Source organism: Nymphaea colorata, chromosome 2 (genome assembly GCF_008831285.2).
Source record: "Nymphaea colorata isolate Beijing-Zhang1983 chromosome 2, ASM883128v2, whole genome shotgun sequence".
NCBI classification, from domain to species: Eukaryota; Viridiplantae; Streptophyta; class Magnoliopsida; order Nymphaeales; family Nymphaeaceae; genus Nymphaea; species Nymphaea colorata.
Genome location: NC_045139.1, coordinates 16,118,621 through 16,146,476, shown reverse-complemented (window position 1 = coordinate 16,146,476; position 27,856 = coordinate 16,118,621). Strand labels below are relative to the sequence as shown.

The following is a 27,856-nucleotide window of genomic DNA, read 5'->3' as shown; positions in this document are numbered from 1 at the left end:
CGTGCACGAGAGAGAGAGAAGAGAGAGAGAGAGAGAGGTGAAGAATACATGGCAATCACAATCGCAATAAATATATAACATTTAAAGGTGTACCATTTACAAGGAATGTGAAGCGTATACTTTACAAATTGAGCAAGAAACAAGCTCCAGGAAAGCAGGCATCCTTCTGGTCTTTTGCGGCTAAATCACCATTGCCCTGGTTGTAAGCTCCTGGCAATTTCTACCTATGCTCCCCTGCAGGTATGTCATCTTGCCGCAACAGTTGCAGTCCTTACCAACTGGGCTAGCATTAAAGATCAAGATCGATAGCCCATAGAAGCACCGAAGGCAGGCAGGCTTGGAGAAGAATCTGTTACTCCAGATGAGTCGGCAAATACCAAAATCCAGAGAATGTAGAAAATAGGAATTGAATAAATCAGCCACTTTTCAGCAGCACTGAAAGAAGAGATCTAATCATTCAGCACCATCTTGCATAAACATCAACTATACCCGGTTACAGTAAAGATATTACAAGGAGACCAGGCAGCAGGTTTCAACTTTAAACCGCATCTTGAAATGCTCTAGCAGTAAACTCCTTTCAGCTGCTGCTCAAGGAGATTTTTGCTAGCCCCATTAATTATTTTAAGACGAACCCAAGCATGCTCCTGATGTGAACCAGGTAGAGAGAAAAAATGACGGCAAATATTTACATCCTTCACCTATGTACCGGATTATTTGCAAAGCCTCCAGTTTGGATGCCCAAACCCTGCAGAACATGACACCTGAGAGGCCTAATGAATATGTTGCAGATTGCATATAATGACAGCACCCGTGCTTAATATGAACGGAAAGAAACTGGAGGAATGGAGCAGGGATGACGGTGGTGTTGCCCACTGAACCAGTGCTTCTCGCAATGTCAGTAGCGCAAGAATGATTTTATGTGTCTTAACAGATGGAATTGTTTCATGTTCATCTTGCTGGTGAGTTCTCATCAGCATAAATAGAGATGCAGGAATCGGTTGGGCCACTGCCGGTACCTGCAGCAAGAAGCACCCTGTAGGGATGGAAGCTGAGGCAACTCACAGGACCTATCTTCTGAGCCATGAAAGAAGGATAGTAGCGTATCACACTCAGCTGTTCGCCTTCAAGACTAAAAACTTTTATTATTTGCTTGGCAGAACCACTGGCAATTACTGGGGCATGACGATGAACAGCCAAGGCTGTCAAAGATCTCCTATGAGCTTCAATGGTAAGATAAGCAGTTGTGTGCCTTCTTATGTCCATGAACTGAATATCCCCAGCTTGAGATGCACTCACAATCTGCAGCAAGACAAGTGAAATGAAGAGCAAAAAAGCCATCTTTATTAAGCTGAATAAATATTCATGTGATGAATTGTCCGGAACTTCATGTGATGAATAAAAAATGCCAAAGCAAAGTACAAATGGGTTAACAAACAAACGGAATGGAAGCAAACTGGACTCAATCTGAAATTGAAAATTCAGAAAAACAAATGCATTTGAAATTTAGTTTCCACAATTGTATAAGCCTCACCGGCATCTACCTCTAGGTTCAACAAAGCTGTTTTATTCAACATCTGCAAAACTAATATACGTTAGAGGCTTTGTTTACCCATTACCTTATTAGGATCTAGTCCAGGTTGGAAACTAATTCCAACAACTCTTTCAACACTTTGTGAATGAGCCTTCATAGTACCAATGTGTCTGCAAGTTGTAAGAATTTGTATAAATAGTACAGAATAGAATATTAAAGAATAAGTAAAAAAAAATTGAACCTATTCAGAATAGATAACACTTCAAAGGAGATGAACTCCAGACAAGAAATCACTTGCCTTTCAGGTGTTCGCACATCAAATAACCTGACATGGCCATCCACATAACCTGCGGCTAATTGCCCTCCATAAACTTGGGAAGCGGACTGTGCAATAGTAACCACAACTTAAGTTTGAAACTAAATCAAATTGCAATCAGAATATTTTTAAAAAAAAATCTTAATTAAGTTGCAAGCTCCTCACATAATAAAGAAAACAGTAGATACAAAGTTGACAGCACGAATATTCTACGTTTCTTTGCTCGTTTGCCGTTTCACTCTAATGTGCCGTATAGTATTACAAGTTTACAACATGAACAATTAGGGTTGTCCATTCAATTCACCGTACAAACTGTGCCACATGTTATTGATTACTAATTACTAAAACCAAAGTAGCAATTCTTATTATTCACTGGTTTAATTACGTTTGACTTTATATCTATGATCTTACATAGTCAGATTCTATATATGTTTAGTGCTTTCCCGAGATACATCCACTTCAAAATTATTATTTATCTGCAGGCAGGCCCATCTTACATGGACCAATAGTTGCTATCCTGACAAATATACAGAAACATGAAACAGAGCCCGAGAAAGGAAAGTTCAGTGACACAGATATATAGAAATATGAAACAGAGATGGAGAAAGGAAAGTTGAGCTGACCAATGCAGAAATGCTACTGTCTGACAGAGAGTAAATTGAATTTGAACGTTGTTCTTTGTCCAGATCCCAAACCATAATGGATGATATTTCCCCAGCTGCATACTGAAAATGCATCAATGCATGTTAGGTCAGAACCAGTGCATGTTATGCCGAAACATGGGCAAGACACTTTGCAAGTTCATACATCTTACATTGAAAAAACACATGCATAATGCAGACATAGAGTAAGGATATTTACCAAATATCCAGTAAGCTGCTGCCAATCAACAACAGCATTTACACCCCGTGCACCGGGTCTATGACCTTGAATAGAGGAGAAAGCTGTCACAAGTTTCTGTCTACCACTTTGTGTATAATCTTTCCATACACGGACATTACCATCACCTGATGATGAAGCAGTGCTCATTTTTATAGGGAAAACAATCAAAGAAAAGTGGCTCATTTGAACCACTACAACCTTAAACATGCCAGCAACAGGTCTTACATGAAGCAACAAGAAGCAAACTGTCATCCAACTCATTTACAAGACACAGCTTAGCAACCCCCTTCTCACGGAAATTGTGGTTGTCAAAAGTATTTAGCAGCACAGTGTCCTCATGATTCCATACCCTGAAAAACCGCAAATCACCATTAGTAGGAATGTGAGCAGCTAACTTTTCACGATAAACTTCATCCTGCCATGGCAGCACCATGACTGTCGTCTCTGTATGTGTGTGCGTGTGTGAAAGAGAGAGAGATCCGACAATGAGATTACAACTTTAAGGGATCTGAGTAGATGAAACATGATATTTGTTGGGTAGATTTGAAAATACAATGCTAACTATGTCAAAATGAATCCATAGAGAACATTGAGCAAGAAAATCATTCAAGAGATTGTCAAGCTTTTATGGCATAAAGGGTGGTAAGGGTTCAAAACAACAATAATACTCGGATTTGAAAATTTTGCAGCAGCACCACTGCTGTGTGTTTGAAACGGTTAGAACTGCCCAACACAGCTTCATATTCTATCATTATGTGTCAAAAGGCTTCCAGAAACCATCACATCCAGACACAGCAACACAACAAACAGAAGTGCCGTTGAAGACCAAGAACATTGCTGAAGGAAGGGTTTGTATAACAACATCCTTTTTCTGTTAAAAGGAATGAAGCATTTTCCAGTTTATCTGACAGTCAATGAAGAAAAAGTTTTCCATGCAATGTCCAGAAAGCAATGAAGTAAAATTGCCATCAAACAACCATGTCTGTCATACCCAACCCCAAATGACTGGTATGAAAAAACAATATTCAGGGACATCTTAACTCAAACTGATGAGCTAGCCAAAATAAACCATTACCTGATACATTCATTCTCATCTGCAGCAATAACTATAGGAGAGAATGGATGCATTAACATTGCTTTTGTGCCAGTATCTGACCTTATGTCCCAAGTGGTAATTTGATTTCCAAGATTGCTAACCGCTGCGACTCAGAAATTAAACAAAATTAACACATAAAGAAACATAATTCCAGAGAAATTGTTAAAAAACTAAAAAAGGAACAGATATGAATGCTTTTTGAGCATAACCGCTGCGACTCACAAGAATGTTGGCATTTAGCAATACAATCCCATGCGAGTCTCTCCTTCTCTTCTCTTCTCAACAGAGCTTCTTCATTCTCATCTGCTGAGGTAAGAAGGGGCCTTGAGAAATGGCCCGAGCTCCAGTTATAGATAGTTGATTGTGGAAGCACGGAACATTCTGAAACCCCAGAATTCCCAACAGACCCTCGAAGCGAATCAGCCAACCCTGAGTCTGCAGAACTTAGTTGGTTTGGTCTGAACTCTAAGGAGCAGACTCTTCGCATTCCAGCAAGATAGCTTTGCCGAGGAGGACTAACTGGAGGAGTTCTGAACGTCATTGGCAAGCGACCTGATGAAAAAATCAAGCTTAAACTTGGTTCAGTATTCACATATAGAAAAGGCACTCGTAAGCATCTAAACCTGACCAAAAACTAGATACCCATGGAGCTGTATTACAATGTAAAGTGCATTAAACATGCATATTACTAAAAATTACCAGCATTCATGTCAAGCCAAGAAGATGACCGAGTGAAGTTGGCAAGAGAGGATGTCTGCTGAATGTTTCCACCACTTGGCCGGAATGAATTTGTAGGCACTTGTTCAATACCAATCATAGAAAGTATACGTCGACCTATTCCAGCAATACGAGGGGATGGATCTTTGGCTAGGGCATAGACGGCCATGACAAACTGTGAGTACACTGCATTATCCACAGTTTTCGTCTTTGATGAGCTAATTATCCCATTGCTGGGGGCGTCATTCAATAGAATAGCAGATTCAGAATGCTCAAAGGAATCATCAGACAACGGAGAACCATGCATAATCCCAGCAGCAGGAAGAGGGCTACTGGCTGAAGACCTTCCATCACGAACTAGAGCGCTGCTATCGCCACCAACCCTCAGAACGGCACCAACTGGTGTAGAGACAACACTTGCACTATGCAAAAATTGAGACGACCCAGCATAGCCAGTTGGGGGACTCCGTATATTTGCCAATGAAGGCAATGCACTCAGCAGAGAGTTAGACTGACATTTCCAATATGCAGCAGCAATAGACTTTAGATGCTTATTGTGCCCAAAGGCAAACCTTCCAAGAGCTGCAAGAAAGTAGGAACAGGAAATAAGAGAACTTCTGATTGTTCAATTCCTCTCAACAAAGAAACTTCACAATGAGTGCAACCTACATATAATTCCTCTACCGATTTAAAAAATGTAAAAACAGATAAATTCATGATAAAAAGGTTCACAAAACGTGTGACATCCACATATAGATACCTACACGTTTATACAGCATATACAATTATAAACTACCATTAGCAGGTGCTTGAGGACACACTTCAATGGGCAACCACACCTACTTCTAAATCATTTATGGAAACACCAGCTCACTCATGAGTTAAGGGAATATTCATACCAACTGAAACCTCAGCCCTAACAAGAGGACTTCCATCATTAACAACACCAAAAAGGCTCTGAACAATAGTCAATTCAGTTTTGATTTTCTCGTCATCGTCACAATCATCGTCACATCTTAGACCATCTCTCAATGAGTCAGATCCAACATCCAAGAGTGTACCCAGTCCAAAAACAGCTGCTGCTCTAACCTGCAGAGAAATTATCTACTTCACCATATTGCTTTTCTGGAACATGAGAAATGAATAATTAATTTAGTCAGGGAACAAGAGAAGAGCAGACCTCAGGTTGAGGCTCTGACAAAAGACGCTCAAATGTTGAAGGCGCACCATACTGCAGACCCATTAATTGTGCTTCAGGGAAATTCTCCCACAGCTTTCCCAGGCACAGACAAAGCCACTGAAGAAGCAGAGGCTCGGTCTGTGCATCATGTGGATTAGGAGCGTTCAGATGTTGCAAGCATTTATCAATTAAATCAGCCTGAATACAAGCTTCCTGACCATGCCGATGTCCATCAACAATAACAGCAAGAACAAATGCAGCCATTGCCCGTTGTTCAGGATAAGCGTCCACGGAATTAAGAAATTTGATGAAATACTCATGTCCTCCATCCTTCACTAAATCAACCTGGCACGACTGAACTTGCAAAAGAATGAATGTCAAACAGGAATTCCACAACATTTGAAAACTAGAAATAAAAACCAAGAGAAACTCTGGTGAAACTAACACTACTAAAATACTACGGGAAACTTACAAGGGACAAAAACAAGAACAATATCAAAGTTCAGTAATTGAAAAGCTAGAAAATGCACAAAAAGAAAAGAACATCATTGCTCCAAAATTTTAGATGAGCCACAACAAGAACTCAAAAAATGTTCAGAAAAAAAAAGGAAAGATAGAGCATCTATCAGCTGAAATGGAAAGTAGAAAATCTTACTAAAGAAATTTAAGAGCTCAACAACCTAAAAAAAAAAAACACCTTGAAACAGCATTACCTTATCAAGTGCAAGGATCTTGGTCCATATAAAGACAAGGATCTGCCTCAGTTCCATTGCTGTAGTTTGCAGCAATTTAAGCACATAGGGAAAGATCCCAACTGACAAAGCCTAGAGAATAACAACGATCAAAAACCAAATAATGGATAAGGTATAATAACATAAAAAACTTTGAAGAAAGCTTACAAGTCTGGAAGAAAAAAAGAGGCATAAAAAAACTTACCAGGTCAACAGCCCAAGGTCCCATATCCAAGAACTTCCCAAGAAGAACCAGTGCTCGAAATCGGTGAGATTGACTAAGTAAAACCTGGATGGATTCACCATAAGAGTCTAATGCAGAAAGAGGACAGAGGACTGAGAATATAAAATCTCAGTATTAATGAACAGAAATGAAACACCATATTTGTCATATTTCTTGATATGTATATTTATACGACCTATTAAACACTAGATAGTTAATGTTCTACAGTCAGTGCTTAGCTAGGGTCTAAAACATCTAGACGACACTAATTAGTCTACCTGGGACTAAAAGATCTGAAACACAAACTTAATTAAGAATACTGAAGTCAAAAGCAGTTAAAAAAATTACAAGTAACAGACTTTAATATTATAAGTTTTTAACTTTTAAGAAAGTTGAAGATATAAAGGAAGAAGCCCCTAGGTGGCCCAGCAAGGGCCCTAGACAGTCCTGGGCACTAACCTCATGCCCAGTGCACTTAAACATAAATCTGAATGCATACGAGCGTAAAGCATAACGCCCAATTACATCCCTAATTTGTGCAAAAAAAAAACACAAATAATAAGTCAAAGTCAAACAAGGAATATTCAAATAAGTTGACAAGAATAACAATTTCCCAATGCATCCACTTCAAGAGAATAATGAAACTTAATATTAAAAGTGCCTCCAAAACCGTTGATAGCAATTAGTTGTCATCCCCACTCTAAAGTCTAAATACACAAACTATTAAATGGTGAGACAATGGAAACATTCCAAAATGGAGAGCCACAATTTAATTGACAATCAAAACTTATCTCAACTAACTGAAGCAATGTATCAGTTACCATGATAAAAGCATTCCCATGCATCACTAACTTTGGAGTAATTGACACCATCCATACTGGCCACATAGTGATTGTCAAATCCACTACCTTTCATTCAACTATTCTAAATTAGTGCATGAGACTATGACCCAAATACCCTTTAAAAATGAAAATGAGAAGTAACACAGATGGAACCTCATACGAACCCATAGGAAGAGAAAATGAGGAGTGACATGGATGAAACGACGCAAGAATTTTAGAAGTGCATGACCTCAACTTGGTGACAAGATAATGGCAGTACACTGACAATGTTGACATTGACAAACTAACAAAGGGGAGGACATGTTGTGAAACTAAGAAACAGATGACAGATGGAGATGTTAATTTTAGTAAAGGTAGATCTGCAAAAACCAAGAAAATAAAAAAACATACTAACATAGTAATATAATTCCTTTCATATATGAAAATGACCTTTTCTCGTTTTTGACAAAGTAGCCTTCTGAGTCTGGATCTATGCCACTGGGTGCACAAGTAGACTGCCACAGGAAGATCAAGAACACACCAGATATGGGGATTAATAATTGATGGTTATTATACTGAATATAATAATTCAAATGTCTATACTTCTTTTACATTTATAATTTCCTATTCATGTGATGTGATATAGCTCTAGATCAGTACAAGCTTTCTCACAATTAGCTCTGGATCAGTACAAGCTTTCTCACAATTCCAGACGCAGGTTGTCCCATGACTAATTTTCCTTCCACCCACATACACAGGAATTTAAAAATGTGTCACTGAAAACATAATTCATACTAACTTGGTATTACCAACATCTTTGTCAGGGGGGTATTGTTGTTTGATGTTATGTAAGATGGAGTTCCTGCTAGAATATACTATGCCTCAACTGGATCCAGAGAAGAGGTAGTTTACATATTTTAAATGTCTACTCTAATTGGCCATGAAAAGTAGCCAACCTAAGTAGATAACATCTCAATTCAAATGACCCAAAACACCCGATGCAGTGACTGAAACCATACACACATTATCACCTTACTAATGAAAAGTGCAAGGCAGTGGCCCTTCAAGAAGGCCTAGAAGGGTGCCTAGGCACACCAAAACAGTACATGGAAGAGAAGGGGGTGGCGGTGCAGACGAGGAAGAAGAAAGAGAAGGAAAATAAGAAGACAAAAATCTCTGTCACATGGATGCAGGATGCCGGTGCGGATGTGGGTGCCAATGTAGCATATCCCAAAAAACATGGGTATCGGGGTGCCGTGATGGTACATATATATTTATTTTATATATGAAAGAATATCATAATATATATATATATATATATATATATATATATGGTTGTTTCTTTGCTTAACCTGTCTTTTTTTTTACTTTCATCACTGTACATAAAGAAAACGAGGAAGAGAAACAAGAAAAAGAAAGAGGGAAAAATCTTTTGAAAGTAAATAAGAGAGGGTGCAGTTGGGGTGCGTGTCAGAGCCGCGCCGGCATCGCATTAATGTGGATGCTGCCCTTTTTTCTAAGAGCTCGTGTGACATGGAAAAAACAAGAAAAAGGGGAAAAGAGCAAAATGAAAAGAATGAAATCAGGTAAGGTAGAAGTAGGAGAGCAGAAGAGCAACAAAAAAGGAGGAGAAAAAAAAATATATTCTGTTTAGACCTAAGCACCTCGATGACACAGCCTGGTCAAGAAGACGGGCAGTTAGGGCCTAAGCACACTTTTGACTAATAAGACTAGCACTCAATAGAAAGGGAGCACACAACCCTCCCTCGATCCAAGACTGTTGACTGCTGCTCCAGTTTCTAAACAAACATTGGGCTGTATCTTTGTCGCTTCCACGAACTATTGCATGGCAACAGAAGAGCATTCCATTACTATGTTTTGTGCTCGACTGTTAAGCACTCGGGAGTTCCTCGTCAGTCTAATATCCGCTAAAGGCACACATATCTCGCAGAAGCAATTCATCAGCTTGTTATCAATAATAGGTCTAAAATAAACTTTGCAGAAGTATGCAAAGAAAGGCCACATGGAAAACTCACGAGAGACAAACAAGATCAGCAACAAGCACTATTAAACATCAAGGGAAAACAAACACATTAAGCAACAAAGTGACATTACAACCTGAAGAACTATAGGCAGTTGCTCTGGAGGCCTTTTATGTTGAGACCCATGTTCAAGCCACAATTCAAATGCTGTTAGCTGTTCTGTGAAAAAGGGGCTTGGCTGCATAAAGAAATGGAAACAAGAAGGTTTCAAAAAATGGCAAATATGAAAAATAATGGCAAATCCAAGAAATAGATCAAGCAAAAAACAGACCTGGAATTCAGCATCCGGTTCAGCATGTGTTGGAAGAAGTTGAGAAAGGCAGATTTCAGCAGCCATATCCCATGCATCCCTGTAAATAGAATGCCAAAGACGATTATGATCGACTAAAATTATAGAGATATAATGGAGCAACTAATCATCTGGAAGAATACCTACCACATATGATGCTGATGTGTTGGAGGCAACACTGGAAATGAGATTGGTGAACAGTTCGCAGAACGCATTATGCGCTCTGCAAGTAAGAAATTGCGGAAAAGACTAGCAACTAACAGATCTTGTCTGAAGAGCTTTTGGAAAAGTTCTGCAAGACAAAAGTTGACAAAAAGGTGAGGTGTTCTTTTCATACTGAAAATGGAAGGAAAAAAGAAGGAAACCTAGTAAGATGATATATATCCACCATGAGGTAGCACATTCCATGCAATGGTATCAGTCACTGCTGTGAAAATCCAGTTTAGCTCCCCTAGGGGTGTCTTGCGGTCAGTTTGACGGCCAGGAATTTTGTCAATTATGTCACCAAAAAGAGGATCACGGAGAAGTGATCTACTACAGAACCTGAACAAAAATGTAGTCATCAATCATAACAGACAAATAGGAAAAAAAAGAAAGAACATAATGAGTCTTTAACTCTTAAGCATAAGCATGAACGAGAAAAATCAGTACACCAGCAGATTACAGTTATAGGAGTACACATACAAAACAAATTACTTTTTCACTAGCAAATAATCATCAGTTTGCAATAACAGCAACAAATAATGAGAGGAACTAAGAGATAATGCAACGAATTAAGGAGCCCGAAAAAAATTAAAAGTTCACTACCATGAAACAAGAAGAGAATAAATGAAGCCCTGGCTTGAGCAACATAGGTAGAGACATGAGCATTTACTAGCAGTACCAAAGTTAACCAGGACCCTCTTGCAAAGGTCATAAAATGCCCATCTTGAACTCCTCTGTGCATTTTGTCTTGATTTTCTTGATAGAGAACAAACCAAAGTGAAAAGTATGTTTCTTAGAGTCAAATCAAGTTATGAAATATAATTTTGCCTTGCACAACACACTGACTGCTTACAATAAAAATAAGTAGTTGTAGCCAATGTAATTCTCATTTTAGCTGCATGTTAGGACTGTTAAACTGGGTTCTAATCATCCAGGTTTCTTCTTCCCAAAAATGAAACAAACATAAAATATTGTTCCCAAACAATGGACACGTGATGCTAAACTTGACTTCATAAGTGGTCCTCAACTCAAAATTCATAGTGACAACATCTCCAACCCCAATCATCCCATATCATGGTTGATCTTAATTCCTCAGCTAGGCTAAAAGCCTAAAACAATATTAGGCTTGGTACTTTGCCAAAGCAACACCAGTGCATCTTATTCTAGAGAAAAAGAAATGTAGAGATTGGTGAGGGCTATGCCATATGGATAGACTCACGGTTTTAAAAAAAAATGGATATTTAAAAGTTAAGAAAATAAAAAAACATTAAAATGAATGCTTGGTCAGATGAGGCCACATACACATCCTTATGAACAAAGAATTTTTTCCCAAAGTATAAGTCATGCTTTTAGTACATACATACATACAAATATATATAAGGAACTGAAATCAACCAGATGTCAAACGTTCCAGGATGACACAATATTTAAAAATCGTTGCTAAAAGAACCTTGAGCAGGAGCATTAGCAACGGTTTATTGTGTAGCCAAGCGTTATTGTACTTTCATTCTTGTTTTCAAGCAGAAGACTCTACAGTGGTAGAACCATCTCAATTTTGTACTTCCATGCAATGTTGTAAAAGGCGTATCGTAACGTACATCAATCGGACCAACCTATACATTGTATTGTAACGTATTGTAAACGTAGCGTAATGTGTCATAAATTAATTTTTAATTCATAAAAATTTTTAAAAAATAGAAAAAGTAGAGTAAAAAACAGGAAAATCAGGAAAAACAAATAAGAAATTGAAAAAAAAAACATATTCTATTAAAAAAAAAAACTCATCACATCATTCATAAGCCATAATATATTAACAACACATTTAGAAATGACAAGTAAGAAATTCATAACCACATAATAAACATCCATTACAACTTTAAAGTTTACACTTTGAAGTGTTTTAGATTACATTACAAGTTTACAATAAATAATATATTATGATTATCATCAATCAATGTCCCATCATCCCCACGGGCCATGAGTAAACCTTTTTATCGACAAGCAAGTTCTCCTCTAAATCAACAATTTATCACACAAATGGGTGATTTTTGTAGAAAAACTAGTAAAACTTTCCCCTCTCACAACTTTTTGACATGTTTAGAATGAGGGAGAGAGAGGTTCTTTTGTAAAAAACCACCAAAAAATCATTTTATCCATGTATCGTACGATACAGGGTTGTATCGGCCATATCGTACGTATCGCACGATACAACCAATACGTCTACGATACACAAGCGTATCTTGTGTCATAGGTGTATCGTATATGTATCGCACGATATAGGACTGTAACCTACGATACAGATAACACTACTTCCACGTTAAAAAAAAAGAACCTGGCAGCATTTACAATATGACCTAAATCCTTACGAGAAATAATTAAGCCCAGTCAATCAACACAAATCTTCGCATTCACCAATTATATTTTTCTCAAGAGACGCATTCAACTTGAATATCAAAGATGAGACTTAAGTCACAAGGACAGGCTAAAATAGGAGCTGCACGCAAGTTGCGGCCTTGGATCCTGATGCAGGAGCAAAGCATGAAAAAGATTCAATCTCGATTTGAGTTTTATTTATTAGTTTATGTTATTTGGATCCTGATCTAGCATTTTAGGTTTTTATTTATTGTTCTTTTATTTTAGATCCAGATCCAGGGATCCGTTTGTAGGCTATATAAAGATATTTAAAGCCTCATTTGTGATGAGTTTTCAGTTTAATGAAACCCAAATCTTCTTTGAGTTTTCCTGTCTTAATTTATTTCTGTTATGTTTTGCGTTTCTTTCAATTCTCCTAGTTTAATTTAGACACTGATTTTGGGTTAAAGGAGCAGTCCTCTTCCCCACTGCATCAGATGCAGTCATCCAGAAATAGGTGTCCATCCGACCTGAGACAGTGGAGAGAGTGGATGCAACCATGAGAGTTTAAAATCATCCTCCATTTGACCCAAAAAAAAAGGATCAATCCATACGGTTCAAGTGCCTCACTCTTCCCCCTTTCCCCACTGTCACTCTCTTAGCTCCCAGCTTTCTACCTCCATTGGTCCTCTCCCTCTCTCTTTCTCTTCCTAGTGCTGTCCAGCTAGTAGCACCAGTCATAGAGTAGCCAACCTCGTGGTACGACGGGCACTCCAAGACCTGGCGAATGATGGCCCACCCCACTCAATAGCGCTTATGTCACGTGGGAAGGCTGGAAAAAATCCTTCTCAGTGGGTTCTAATCTGTCGTACCATCCCGTAGTACCCACTGCTTCCTGTTGGTACATTATATGATGCTCTTAGGTAATACATTGTGCTATACAATTCTAGATTCATTTCTAGTTTTTTCCTTTAGCTTATATATTGTGTCGTACTTATATACTTGTAAATTCTTCTCTAGTTTTTTCCTCTGCTTTCTGCTCTCAATCTATCTGCCTGGCATGCATGTATAATCTATTTTGTGATTTTCCTGTGGTATGCACATAAGTTCTCTAATTTATAATGCATGACCTGTTTCACTATACAATCTGTCGTATGATGTATTATATATGTTCATCTTTGTCTGTTCAACTTTTCTGATCAATGTTTTATATAACTTGAAGCTTTTCCCCATGTTACTGCTCTGGATCTCTTTGCCTGGCATGCATCTATAATCTGTTTGCCCAGCACTTAGCCACTTCTATCATATAATCTGTAAGTCCATAACCCCATCATATGTGTATATATATATATATATATATAGCATGGAAAATATTGACCCAAAAACAAAATTTATAAGTACGATTCTCATGAAGTATGAACTCAAAACATTATTATTTGATTTTCTCAACCAATCTGATAATATATTTCCTAGTATGTCATTGCACATAAGTTCTTTAATTTATAATGCATGACCTGTTTCACTATACAATCTGTCTTATGATGCATTATATATGTTCATCTTTGTCTGTTCAACCTTTCTGATCAATGTTTTATATAACTTGAAGCTTTTCTTCATGTTTTTCCCCATGTCACTGCTCTGGATCTGTTTGCCTGGCATGCATATACAATCTGTTTGCCAGAGTATATGCATATATGCAATCTGTTTCATTGCCAGCACTTAGCCACTTCTATATAATCTGTAAGTCCATAACACCATCATATGTATACATAGAATGGAAAATATTGACCCAAAAACAAAATTTATAAGTACGATTATCATGAAGTATGAACTCAAAACATTATTATTTGATTATCTCAACCAATCTGATAATATATTTCCTATTATGCCATGTGACAATTTGCTCCTCTTTGAATTATGAAAAGGCGATAGTTTGTTAACAATTACTTTTATTGTTTGTGGACAAATTTTGTATCACAGACACATTCTTGATGCACCCACATGAATGGAAACTGAGCCATGAAGACACTCTATATGCATGACCTGTTCATATTGACATAAAATAAATCTGCCATCACGATCCATAGATACATTCATACAGCTAATTGATCCAGTATGGCAAACATCATCTTCTGTCAGGCTACTTTCTTATTCTTGCATTTCCTTCTGAATTTCATGGAATCTTAGTTTACTTTCATCTCTTTTTTTCTCAGTTTACTTTCATTTTTTTTCTTGTAAGTTTACTTTAGATGTAATGATGTAATTGCAGTAGGTTAGTTTTGTTTCTCCATTTGGATTTGTTGCTTCATGTTTAAACCATCATTGTGAAAATTGCATAAGATTTTTTCTTCAACATGCCGAACGAGACTTCAGAAGCTTTAGATTAGGAATTCTTAATCAATTATCATATCCACAGGCTAACCAAGTTATGAATGCGACCTCCTTGTGTACATAATGAGTAGTTGGGAACCTTAAAAACGTAACAGATAAAAGCCAACAAGACGATACCAAATAGCCAGCAATGAATATGACCATTGATATTCAAAAAAGGGTGAAAGAGAGAGAGAGAGAGAGAGATGCAGAAAGGTGAAAACTGCCACTACAAAGGACACATGAGAGAAAAAAACTGGAAGCCACACATTGGACAAAGGAAAATCAGTCATCAATTATGCTGACATAAAAGATCAAAATCGCCAAAGATTCATAACAAATGATGACGCATCACATATAACAGTTTTTAGTTTCTCTTTTACCAACGCAGTGCCATTTTTATTGGTGTCGTAAGACATGAAGTGAAAACATCAGCCGGAAACTCAGCACTCTGAGGAAGCGTTTCATGTGCTTCACAGGCAGCAAGAAGAATGATATCCTTCGTTGAAGATGCCGTAGTACTGGTAGGGTTCAAATCTAGCCTCTGTTAAATTTACAAGAGATGACAAACAAGCATATGACAGTTATGCGACATAAAGTCAACAAAAGACACATGAAAAGCAAATTTTCTGGAACAATTCAACCATAAGCAATAGTGAAGTAACCAAACTGTATTTAATGCAAGCAGAATCATAACGTTTAAGAGAAGACTATACCTTGAGAACTGTTGCCCTAAATTGCTTAAATAAATTTTACAGCATCATGAATATCATAAAAACATTGACCATCCTTATGAGGGATTTTCAACAATAAAAGCCAATTAACTGCCATATACTTCAACTGACTACCCTTATTTGACATCCTCTATAATAAAAACCTGATTAATGACATATATCTAATCTCCAATTACAATGTAACTTCAATAAAAAATGGGCATTTCATAGTGTCAATAAAAGTGTACCAAATTAGCCAAATTAAACAAGAACATAGACAATTTAGGAGCTGTATAGATTGAGTTATACACTACTAAACACATAGAAGTTAAACTTATTAAATTGAAGCAACATAATGCTATGAAATTGCATAACAAACACCCGAAACCTTACTGCTTGTAGAAGACAATAAGGGGCACTGGTGAACAAAAGTATATTTCTATTATTTCTTTTTTCTAAGTTTTCCAAATATTTAAAATGCAAACTCCAATATTTGATGTATTCAATATCCACAAACGTAAATCTAAATGTTGAATAATTAACAGGCACCTGAATTGTCTTATGAAAATTTACAACCCCTACTTATAGCATACAAGTCATAGTCATTCCATATAGATAATACTCTTAATCTCCAAAGTATCTTTCACAATTTTCAATTTCCTTCATACATGAAATGAAAGTTTCTCATCATTATTTTCCCTCTCATCACATAGCCATCCCACTGAAACAGTCCTACCATTTTTCTTTAAAATAACATCTTGTTGACAGTCCACTTCCTAGTACTCAGCATGGATCATTAGCATTTAATTATAGCTCCACTTTCTTTTCCGGCATCCAGCCCTCCTGGGCATGACACTTGCTAATTGTCCTTCATCCAATGCAGAAATTATCCATATACAGGAGAGAAACATTCCATGACAAAACACACATGCCAGAAGATGAAATCTAAACGTGCAAGTAATCGTGACTGCCATAGCAACTGGTTGCATGATTAACGGTTACAGTTTAATGCAGCCAGTCATTTGTTAAGTTGTTAACCATTAACACACAGTACACCCTTATTCTTCTACAGTAGATCCCCTATTTGCATACTTCCTGGATTTAACTTTATTGAACATACCTCTCGGAATGCATTAACAATCATTCCCGCAGCTGAACAGTCAAACACATAGAGTGACGGTGTCCTCAGCCAGGAATCCAAATCAGTAATTGGCAAAGGAATATACTGAGTATAGCTCTGTAAAAAATTAAAAGCATGTAAATTAAAATCCATTGTATAACAGAAGGCATTAACCGCAATGTATAATCGAACTACAAGCACCTTGTTGAAAACCCAAATTTCACCATTAGCAGTTGGTTTTGGAACTCCATGCCCATTATAATGAAAGACTACCCTTTCTGATTTTGCATTCTTCCTGCACGTATTGCAGAGCTTCTTCACTTCATCCACTGTGGGATCAAGTTGAAGCTTATACCGTGCCTACACACAGAAAGTTTTTGTCAAATGCAACGCTAAATTCTATCACTTTGGAGAAATTAGTGTATAAGGACTCTACCCGAGGCTGCCATCTTTCATACTGATTGTGCAAGGCTTTTCCAATAGACTCAAGTGCCTTTGGTGCTGCCATTGAAAATGGATCTGCAAATAAACAGGGACCGTTTCATATGTATCTTGTTTTCCCAAAAAAATCTGACCATCAGTAGTCAATTACAAAAAAAATAAAAGTATCTTTGATATTTCTAAGTATGATTATCAAGTGAAAAAACCATGGAGGACACTGTCTGAACTCTGAAGTAGCAAAAGCATGACAGAAACAGTAAAGCACAAGGAAATGCACGTTGAAACATACCTATCCAACACTCCAACCTTGCACATGGAGATATCTTTATAACATCTGGTGGATCTACACTTATATTTAAGCATAACACAAGCGCTACACAACCTGTCCTCATCTGCAACAGCAACAAAGTTAAAGAAGGCATAAGGACTTCAATCATGAGATTTAGTGAAGAAGTAACATCAGTTTATGAACAAGCAATCTCAATAACAGCTAAACAGAAATAGAAATTTAGAAGTATACAGATTACTGCATAAACTCTGAACATAGAATAGGCCACTAGTTATTCCAAGCACAATTGCTGAGTGTCTTGTACACTTTCCATATTTGTTTTGTAATTCGTGTAGCATTTTAATCATATAATGGCAAGAATTTAAATTGTGCATTGTTTAGAAATTGTCGCATATATCGAGAATGGTTAGGTTTTTCTCGAGTTTTTTAGAGCAAAATTGTTTTTCTCGGGAAAATCTAGACAATTTTCCAAAAAAATAAAAATATCCTAAAATCAGGTAAAAAATAAAACAAATCATAATTCATAAACTAACAAGAAAACATAAAAAATAACTAGATAAAATGACAAAAAAAGATGTTTTAGTAATGATAGAAAAGAAGACAAATAATTTAACTTAACTTTTACGCTTTAAAGCAAAAATAAGGTAAAAATAATGAAAAAAATGTGTTAAATCCATTTTCGTATTCTTTTCAAAATATGCAAAATAAACAGGTATTTTTTGTTCTAATTTTTTTATCATAAATATCTGGCTTTTTTCCAAAAAAAAACGCAATATTTGTGAGTGTGTCCAGAATAATTTTGTCCACTGATGTGCAGCATTTGATGTGAAATAAATGATTGTTAACAGTGAATTGCAGTTTGTGACCTAAGATATTATCCGTTAGGAACTATCAAGAATTATTAGTTACTATTGAAATACAGCCTTTTTCATTAGGTTTACTTGTATAGTTTTTTATTCCATTTTAAGGTTGCTTCCATGTTCTTTAGTTTTCCTAATAAGCTTCATTTTAAAGTAAGAACCCAATGCATATAGCTAGGTTATAAAATGAGTAGTTAACTAGTCCTCAAAAGTCATAGGCTTAAGCCTTTCTAAGAGATGTGAGCATCGTTACTTTATACTGTGGCCCATCAAGCCTCAAGTACAGACGTTTCAATCCGAGCAGGCATAAGGACAAGTTAATATTTCTTTTCTCAAGAAAATACCAGCATGACATTTCCACACTTAACCACGAGACTCCCACATTCATAGTTGAGAACCAGTACCCACAGATACCATTCCAACCAAAGAAACACCAGGCAGAAAATCATCAGGCCGAAATTCTATTCAATTGTCACATACAGAGACCCAAATGACCACAATGAACTGCCCTCGTTCATGACATACGTTTTGCTGGGTCACAAGATCAGCAGCGAAAAGAGTAGTAGAAGAGTATCAAGACTGGATATTCTTCATGTTTACAAATTGGAACTCTGTAACGGCATTGCATGTTTGGTTCCAGTATTAAGCGGAGCAGGCTCAACGAATATAGACAAGCATCTTGAGTCTCACGGTAACACTAAAACTGCACTAACTTAGGCATCTGACCAGGGGATCTCACACGCTAAAAGAGAATAAAAGTGCAAGCTATGGCTTCTTCGAAATGCTAGGTGGATGAAAGCCTGCAAAACGACGATGACCGCTGGCATTCCCGGAAGGAGTTCACATTTTGAAAGAAAAACAAGAGGCTAACTACGTATTTTCATAAAAATAAGCAGCAGAAACTAGTTACACTACTCGGACCAACGGGGTGATAAATGAAGGTTAGCAGGGATTACCCGGTCCTTGGGTCGCCATTTCGAGACCAGACCATTCTCCGCCGGCCCGGAAGGCACGCAAGCTTCAAACAGATCATGCCGGGGTTCGCACAAGAACACCGTCTGGGGCAAGTACGCCAAGCTCGTCGCCGCCCCCACCACCGCGCACGAACCGCCGATGCCGCTGCTACTGGCTTCAGCATCACTCCTCTGGCATGCCCCACCGCTGCTGCCCACAACGTCCCCATCCTCGTCCGCCTGCGCCAATTCATCAAGATGGCTCGCGACGGACGCGTGCCCAAACCTCGTCGGCATCCCCAATTCGACGCTGTACCTCGACGTTGGATCCCCGAGCGCCATGGCAATCCCTCCACCCGCCTTCCAAAATCTCAACCTTGTCCCAATCTCGGCCTAAGCATGGCTCGTCTTGATCGTCGTTCCACCACCCTAGCCCTTGGGAGGGACGGAAAGAATAGACGGACAGAGCAACCCGGCGCCCTTCGAAAACTATGCGGCAGACAAACAGTCTCGCCTGAAAAGCCCCAGGATCCCACGAAGCTCGTCAGGAAACCCAAACCGGCGGTCGCTAAGCCGGCGCCCTCCGTCGCCTCGAGTATCGAAGTGTCGTTCTGGTGGATGGGACCAAGCAAAACCCTAGACCTTTTGTAGGAGAAGGGCAGAAAGAGTGGAGGCGCAAGAACGAAGCGAGAGGGAGAGAAAGAAAGAGAAGGAGAGAGGGCGGCGACGGAGATTTTCTTTTCCGATTTTCGTTTCTTCAACTTGCGTTTTTTTTCCCAATTTTATCACACCACTTTTTTTCTCCTCCCGTAACCCCGTTGGTGCGCGTGTCAAATGACGAAAGCACCCTCAGTTCGTCCTCCCCCGCGCCAACTTCTCACTGGGCTTGACAAGGACTCTCGCCTCCCCGTCCCAGTCGGAGTTGACTCGATCTAAGTCAAGGTGACTTTGTATATTTTGATTAAAATCTGGGATTAGCGCAGCTTTGAATCCATAATAAATATAAACTCAACCATCAATTCGATTCTTATAAGTATCAGAACCCCCAAAAGTGGAAGTTTTAATCTTATGAGCTAATCGATTCAAATGAAAATAAAAATTTGATTGGAACTTTGACCGAACCCGGATAGATTTGGTGCTCAATTGACCAACACAAGTCCTAAGGTCAAGCAATTAACAACAAGCTTGAATTGAATGAATGAATGAGTTGACCATGGGACCCATGGAAGGAAGGCCGACTATAAGATGCTTTGTCGCTACCACGCCGAAAAATGTGACATTTTATAATGGTCACTTCTACCGCTTTCCCTCGTGACACCTTTTCGTTTGTGTGTTGCTTACTTTAATATCGACTAACTTTTGCTCATCAACAACACGGGATTATTTTTCCACCGATAAGTTGTTCGTATGGAACTCTTTTTGTATTGGTTAAGGCTTAAAGAACATTTAATCTTCAGAAAATGCACGATTATTGCACTGGAGTTTATCATTAAAAAAACTGAGTACGGGCTTCACATTCCAGGGATTAATGATTGGTTTAAATTTGAAAGTTGCTCGAGCCAACGTCGACTTCACATTGGTTCCACTCGACCAACCATAATCGCAATATGTCCAACAAACCTTTCTTATTTCTTTTCTTTTTTCCACTTTGTGAATAAATTCCAAAGGTGTAAACCTTTTTTTTTTTTTTGGCTCGTTGGTAGATTCTTATGAATGTGACTTCCCAGCCATAAAGGCTCGGTGATGTAACCAGGTGTTTAAATTTGAGCCACAACTTGGAGCCGAGGTCGATCGGGGTGGGCTCGGTCGCGGTGGCTCGGCCGTCGGAGGAGTTTCGCGTAATTTCGGGTATCCGTGGAGTCGCCCGTAGACATTAGTCAACCGACTGTTTCTCTGCCTGCCTCGTGTATTGCGCTCCTGAGTACCTTTGCCAGCTCAGCAACACCGCATACATCGGCACTTCAAGCGTGTGCCAGTAACATGGCGCTACCTTTTGAGGCCAATGTCATCCCCGAGTTGCCCGTCCTATTGGAAGATATTTACATCACTGCCCCGTCGCGGGCCCCCGTCGACGCTCCTGAGTCTTGCCGGAGGAAGTGAAAACGGATCGGGTTTGTTAATTTTCGATCGAGTTCCACTTCTACCTCTCCATCTAAATTTGGACATAATCTAGATAATAAACATATGCCAAGTCCAGCTATTTAAAAGTTTTGGATCTAGATTAAAATCTGCATTAGAGATCCTAATGGATTGGATTCAAATCAGGTATTAGGTTCGATTTTTGTTTCAAATAAACCGGAAAAAAAACATTTCAAACTATGAAATCATATTGGATTTGGATTTAAGCAGCGATATCTGATCGGTTTCAGATTTTATTTTAAATAGATACTCGATCGGATGTATACAAAGTCGTTTTTATTGAATATGGTCAAGGGTACATGCGATTCAAATGTCATTTTTACAACCTTACCTTATATTTTTACACATACGTTTTTTAATGCAAAGTCAGATAAATTGCTAATTCACGGGTCATAAAGTTTAGACCCAGAATTGGATCATGTAAGCCTCCTGCATATAAATTCACTCGTACCCCGTTGGAAGTTGCATTGTATTGGATGCAAAAAGGAGAGCCACAAGCGGACAACCACGGCTTTGGCTCTACTCAATTCGATTCAGTTTTTAAGTCGGATCCAGTCTTGGTTATGGACAAATTATATGTAAATCCAAGGCAAACAATCAACGTTCACTGTTTTCACTTTTTTTTTTTTTTGACAATATCAACTTTACTTAAAATATATGTATTCTTCCTGTGGAAAAATTTAAAGCGTGCAGGAAATGCATTGCTTTCCCAACTGAAATCATACTATATAAGAGTTTAAGAACCAAATGTGCTTTTCGATTGTTACGTTCATCTCTTACTTGCAGGACAACCAATCACTTAACAACTTAATTTTGCAAAAAGCTCGAGAACAAGTTTGCTTTGGACACGAAAACTTTTCAAAAGCTGTTTCTTCGGTCCCCTCCTTGTTTTTTTTTAGGCGATCCCATGCGAACCACCCCATTGGCCAAACCCCATCGATCTAAAGCTCGAGGAAGTACACCCAACTGGCTCGAGCTCGCGACATCTGGCAAGTTTTCCGGCATTCATGATCCGCCTTACCAGATGAGTGGAGGCCCCCCTGGTCTCTTTTCTACGTCTAGGCTTAGCTGGGTTAGATATGATGGGGTCCTTCTTGATCCAAGTAGGGCCGAGCCAGGTTAGACATGCTGCACCTGCACTTTTCTTTTATTACTGTCTTGGTCAGATATGGGCCAGACTGCAAAGGACAAAGAGTCAAGACTCTACTCTTTCCCCTTGGTCCCAAGGTGGCCGAGTTGGCTCGCACAAGAGGTTGATGCCTGTGAGAAGCAAACCGCTTTGTAGAACTGGCCATGTAGGTTTTTAATGGCATGAATTGCAGAGAAGAGAACTATTTGGTTTTAATATTAGAAAGATACTAGAACACATGGCATTGCAATTTACAAGGATCCAACAAAAGGAGTGTCTGTATATTTTACTTATTTGTTTGGATCACATCGGGCCCTCATCGATTTCAGATCAGGAATGAATAGATCGAACAAGTTAAAGAACATGTCCAAAAACTATATCATGAGTTGGGTTCAGCAATGAATAATGATCCTAAGTTGGATGTCAGTTGCACCATGCCATGACCAACTTCCCCTAATGCTTTATCAACGATTCAATAGTAATGGATAATAAAGTTTTTAAAAGTGGTTCATGGACGTCTAAAGAAGGCAAGAAGAGAGCCACAAGTAGACTAAACCCATATTAAGGGTTTGATTTATCATTAATGGACCAACATAAGCGACCAATCATACTCATCCCTTTGCTTGCACGCTTCATCTTGATGAAAGTGATCAAATTTGTTCATGTCATAAAACATATGCATATATATATATGTGTGTCTGTATTAAACTAGGTTCTTAACTTATCATTCTTGGAGCAAGTTAACTATGCTCATTTGCATCTTTGGGAGAGCAAAGACAAATATTATATATACACACATATACGCATACATAATCAAGATGAGGTTGCAGAGAGTATGGGATGGGATGCAGGGGGAAGCCAAGGACATGCATCTTGAGCAAGATCAAAATCCAGACAGCTAATTGACGTGCATTCCAAATTCAGTTTAATGAGAATGAAGCCAAGCTAGAAATGGATTGAGCTTCGAAACTTAGACTTTCGTAGACCATCTCCCCAACATGGAATTCGTGCAATATTTCCGATTATTTTCTAGAAACTTGTTTTTGCTGGGGTTCTGCCTTAACCCAAGCCAATAAGTTTGAATACATTAGATGTACTACTGGTACCAACTTTTGTCCACCTGATCTCTTTGAGCGGATTTCATTAACCCCATGACTAAATATTTTCATATTCATGCAATTAAGTATATATATGTGTCTGTATGTACTATCTATGGTTAAGAAAGAGAAAGCAGATGGATCTTCATATTGCAAAGTTAGCAAAGATCTACAAAGCAAAGACCAATTTAGTCGAGCTATACAAAGATATCTTTCTCAATTTGTCCATCAGCACTGCAAATCTACGTTGGCGGCAGGAGTTGCTCCACTGGTTAACAATTCGAGCTTCCTATCATCAAATTCTAAGTGAGAATTTGTAACTTGTGATTGACATTTCTTAAAGCGAACAACACATGTAGGTAGGCACTAACAATTCAGCAAATAAGGATTAGGCGACTAAGTTGGAACCACATATAAGCTACAATGCGTTTAACTTTGAATTTCTAGATAGAAGAGATGGGTCCAGGTTTCCAGAATTGGCTTACTGTGTTGTTATGCAACATATAAAAAATTAAAGGCCATCCGAAAGTGACAACCATGTGACTGGGTTCCCACTTAAATCAGGATTGTCTACACCCACGACCATTGAATTCAAGATAAGGAGCAGAACTATGCTTTACCATGTTCTCATATGCTGCTTTCGTTTAATGGATCTAGCTAGCAACCAAATGCTGAATCTAAGTATATACACATATTTAGCAAGATTTACATCGTGTTGGTTCATAGTATCTCCAACATACAAACGATTCAGCTTCATTAATATTTGCAAATCACCAATCAACTAGTACATAAAGCCTGAGAAATTTTTGCATCTTAGGTAAACCCTGAGAACATTTTCAAGCATGAACCATTTATTATGTTCTTGCATGTCAAAAAAACCTATAGATATCTGCATAAATTGGAAAAACTCATGAAGCCAAGAAGATAGATTGAACTTATTGACATGTAAACAATTGTCTACGCTAGGTATATACACATATTTAGATCCATACTTACAAGATTATGCACTAGCAAGAGCCCGAAATCTTCATAATCTAAAGCATATTTTCTTTTCACAAAAAAAAAAAACTCAAATTTAATATGTGGACTTTGATTAAGAGAAACTTATTTATTAATCAACAAAACAATAGAAGATGCCAATCATCGTTGGTTGCAGATGCTGCAACCTTTCTCCTGCCCAGAGAGAGAGAGAGAGAGAGAGAGAGAGAGAGAGATAACTGAGTGTGTGAAACAAGTGAAATTGATGGCGGCATTGTTAAATCTTAGTGAAGCTCCCTTCTCAGGTTCTTGATCAGTCATGCAATCAGCCGTCTTGGTCTTTGGACAGGAACACATATAACATCAACACTCCTTGATATAATTATCAATTTTCAATCACAAAATTGGATTCTCTATCTCAACCATCAATTGATGAACTACCTGAATTACCATCAACACTATAAGTATTTACATGACCAAACAGTCTGTGATCAACCTCCCAGTTTCCGAAGCCAGCCAGATCCACTTTCATGCTGACTACAAGTAGGCTGAAAGTCGGCCCACCATTTGAATTTCTTCACATATGTGTGCAGCTTCTCCTTCCAAAGACCAGTCATGCTGATTATGCAGAGTCTTGGGCTAATAATGGAAGGCAACTAAACAAAATACAGTACACGGTTCGTTTTTGGTGCAGCGTGCAAAGGTACATAAGCAGAAGAGTGATGGGTTGTAGGATACATGGAGAAATCCAGAAGTTATGCTCAGCTTCTTGGCTAAGTAAAATATTTTCAATGCACTTGGGAAGAGTTAAGCTAAGAGTAACTACAGTGGAAGAGCACATGTTCAGTAGATTGACAGAACAACCATGAGCTTGTGTCTTCGTGTATAAGGAGACCCGGTGGATTTCTTTTCTTGTGGTTCTTCAGTTTTTCACTTCTTGTTCAGGACCATTATGTTTTTAATTGTTCCTACCAACAATGAGGATTGATGACTGGTACTTTTCCACTTAGAATCACCGGCATGTGCTAACTGAATGGCTGGCCTGAAAGGGGAAGCCTGTTGGCTGAATTTCTTGAAGAGGCAAAATGATCACCATGGGATTCACAACTTTATAATTACAATCCCATGAAAAAAAATGCATCTTGCAAGATTACAAAAACCATGATAACTGACTGCAACAAAAATAGCCATGATCTGGACAAAACTACTACGATCCTTTGATCTGGATCTTCTTCTCCTACAAAGGAAAAGGAGGAAACAGAAAAACTGCAAATTATGGCTAGACGAACTGACCCAGTCGACTGGCTTTCTGCTGGTTTAGGGCATTTCATTATTTCACTAGTGAAGAAAGAAGACGGAAAATAGTAAATACCACGATTTTTCTTTCTATCTTTTCTTGTTTGAATTGCTACTTTATTTAGTCATTGCAGAGATATCGACGGAAAACCATGGACAGAGGGATACACAGACTCTCTCTCTCTCACTCTCTCACACACACGCGCGCACACACAGATATACACACTGCAAAGATAGAACAAAAAGAAAACAAAGAAAAAAGGATAGGGAGAAGAAGAGAACCAAGCAGGCGTAGAATGATTGCCCGCATGTCAACGGCCTTGGCTGAGAAGCATAGGAGGGACGGTGGGATAACGTTGGCTCGAGACCGGTGTCGAAGTCCGCCCGAAAACCAGATGGGTACATCGGAATACCACCAGAGCGAGCGAAACCAGATCGCAGACGATCTCCACGACTTCCTTGAACCAGCACATCAATTTCCTCATCATCACCACCACGAACATCCGTCCTCCTTCCTCCAAGCACCCCATCGCTCTCTCCAGACCTCAGTTTTACTGACGACTTTTAGCAGGAAGGGCTGAGCAAATGGCTCCGGAACGTCCACATTCTAACAGGAGTAGCCATTCCTTGATTGCCGTCTTCACCAATTACCCTACCATTCTACATAAAGGAGATGTATAGGGACCGCCCTCATGCCCGCATGCATCTACACTAAGAAAGCTTACCACTTCATTGTAGTTATAAGAAGAAAGGGCAGAGAATCTAAGTGAGACTTGCCTTCTTTTGGGTGAAAAATAAGCCGGCGATCTGCTGCTGATAGCTGCCGTTCATGGCTGGCGCATGACGATTGCAAACAATTATTAAAATGTTTTGGAGCTTTTGGTGAAGGGGAAGGGAGCTGGCGTCTGCCTGCCAGGATGAGGTCATGGTGAGGCCATTGCTGGTGGGACCGCCATGAGAAAGGTGGTGGGGAGGGCGAGGTACGAGAAGGTAACACCATCACGCGTCCGTTGCTGGCCCCTTCAATGTCGACATCCTGTTGCCTTCTTCAATGCTGCTCGTCCTACACTTGCCCTCGCAACATCGTGCCTGCTTCCTCCGTCGCCTGTCGGGTTTTTGACGTTTTATTTGTTCTACACGGCATTTTATTTATTATTGCACTGACCAATATTAGTTTTTTTTTTCCCGAAAAAGAGTGCTTAAAATGACGTGTCATGAAGCAAATCTTGAAAAGTTGTTTTTCGCATTTGTCGTTTTTAAATTCAACCATATTAAGTTTTACGAAAACTTGGAAGTATTTTACAAATGTTTGATGAATGGTGTGCTTAAGTTTTTTGATTCTCACGATCATTAAGGAACTAAAATGACTTTCATAGCTTATAATAAACAAGTATCTCAACCATATTATTATGAAGTGCGGAAAAAAAGTTGGAAGACACGCCGACCTTGAAGTACTTACATGCATCAATATTTGATCTTTCTTTGCAAAAGCATATTGAAAAGTATCAACTTGTGACAAAAATAAACCATGTAAGTCTAGTTATATCGTCACTTTAAGTAAAAACGTTGCCACTATTTAGCATGAAGCTCATACAGATACCCCAAAAAAGAAGAAGAAGAAGAAAGCCATTTATTTTTCCAATTTTAATCTAGAAGAAAATAATGGCGGAAACATATCTATCTCTTTCATTGGAAAGTATTAACTAATTGGCCTTTATAAATTTACAAATCAATATAATTTTTTTGACTAATAAAAGCATTTGAGAAGTCTAGTGAGGTATCAATTGTAAGTATAGAAGGTCATCACCGAACACACGCAGACAAATATTCGGTTGTCTAGAATGGTAGGGGCCATTAAAAGTATAAAATGCTCGGAAACTGAAGTAGCTATAAGTGCACAGTTGAAAAAGTTAAAATGTTACCCTTGAAGTACCTTCAAACAAAAGAAAAATTGCGCCTCACATGTGAAATTTAATCCTTGACGCTTCAATTCGATACCACAGACTAAGCAAATGAGGTGGGAGGTCTGTTTCTATGCATAAAGTTTTCGTTGAGTGTAAAAACATTTGTAAACTTAAAAGATTTGA

The 27,856-nt window shown here is 38.5% G+C and overlaps 1 protein-coding gene and 1 long non-coding RNA gene across 2 annotated transcripts; both read right to left on the bottom strand.

Annotated features, from left to right (window-relative positions):
* Window positions 1–49: 49 nt before the first annotated feature.
* LOC116248113 (regulatory-associated protein of TOR 1) lies at window positions 50–19,879 on the bottom strand. The gene is made up of 23 exons (XM_031620721.2): window positions 19,134–19,879; window positions 17,318–17,420; window positions 17,024–17,106; window positions 16,789–16,947; window positions 16,588–16,704; window positions 15,138–15,298; window positions 10,217–10,371; window positions 9,976–10,120; window positions 9,811–9,889; window positions 9,616–9,717; window positions 6,659–6,742; window positions 6,436–6,546; window positions 5,723–6,076; window positions 5,442–5,631; window positions 4,525–5,124; window positions 4,048–4,377; window positions 3,805–3,928; window positions 2,955–3,079; window positions 2,709–2,854; window positions 2,471–2,572; window positions 1,830–1,915; window positions 1,617–1,701; window positions 50–1,299 (listed from the first exon to the last, which is right to left on the bottom strand). Exons 1-23 carry the CDS (start codon window positions 19,470–19,472, stop codon window positions 949–951), a joined length of 4,131 nt encoding a protein of 1,376 aa, XP_031476581.1. The 5' UTR covers window positions 19,473–19,879; the 3' UTR covers window positions 50–948.
* Window positions 19,880–23,614: 3,735 nt separating this feature from the next.
* Window positions 23,615–26,858, bottom strand: LOC126409839 (uncharacterized). Its single transcript, XR_007572659.1, has 2 exons — window positions 26,052–26,858; window positions 23,615–23,784 (listed from the first exon to the last, which is right to left on the bottom strand). It is a non-coding gene; the product is annotated as an uncharacterized LOC126409839 (long non-coding RNA).
* Between the last annotated feature and the right edge of the window lie 998 nt (window positions 26,859–27,856).

Bases quoted from the DNA above. Each gene is read 5' to 3' on its own strand.
- LOC116248113 (XM_031620721.2), bottom strand. From the start codon at position 19,472: ATGGCGCTCGGGGATCCAACGTCGAGGTACAGCGTCGAATTGGGGATG. The intron at 3,080-3,804 runs GTAATGGTTTAT...GCGGTTTTTCAG, and splicing joins GATGAGAATGAATGTATCAG to GGTATGGAATCATGAGGACA. The intron at 2,855-2,954 runs GTAAGACCTGTT...CTTCATCATCAG, and splicing joins TTTGCTTCTTGTTGCTTCAT to GTGATGGTAATGTCCGTGTA.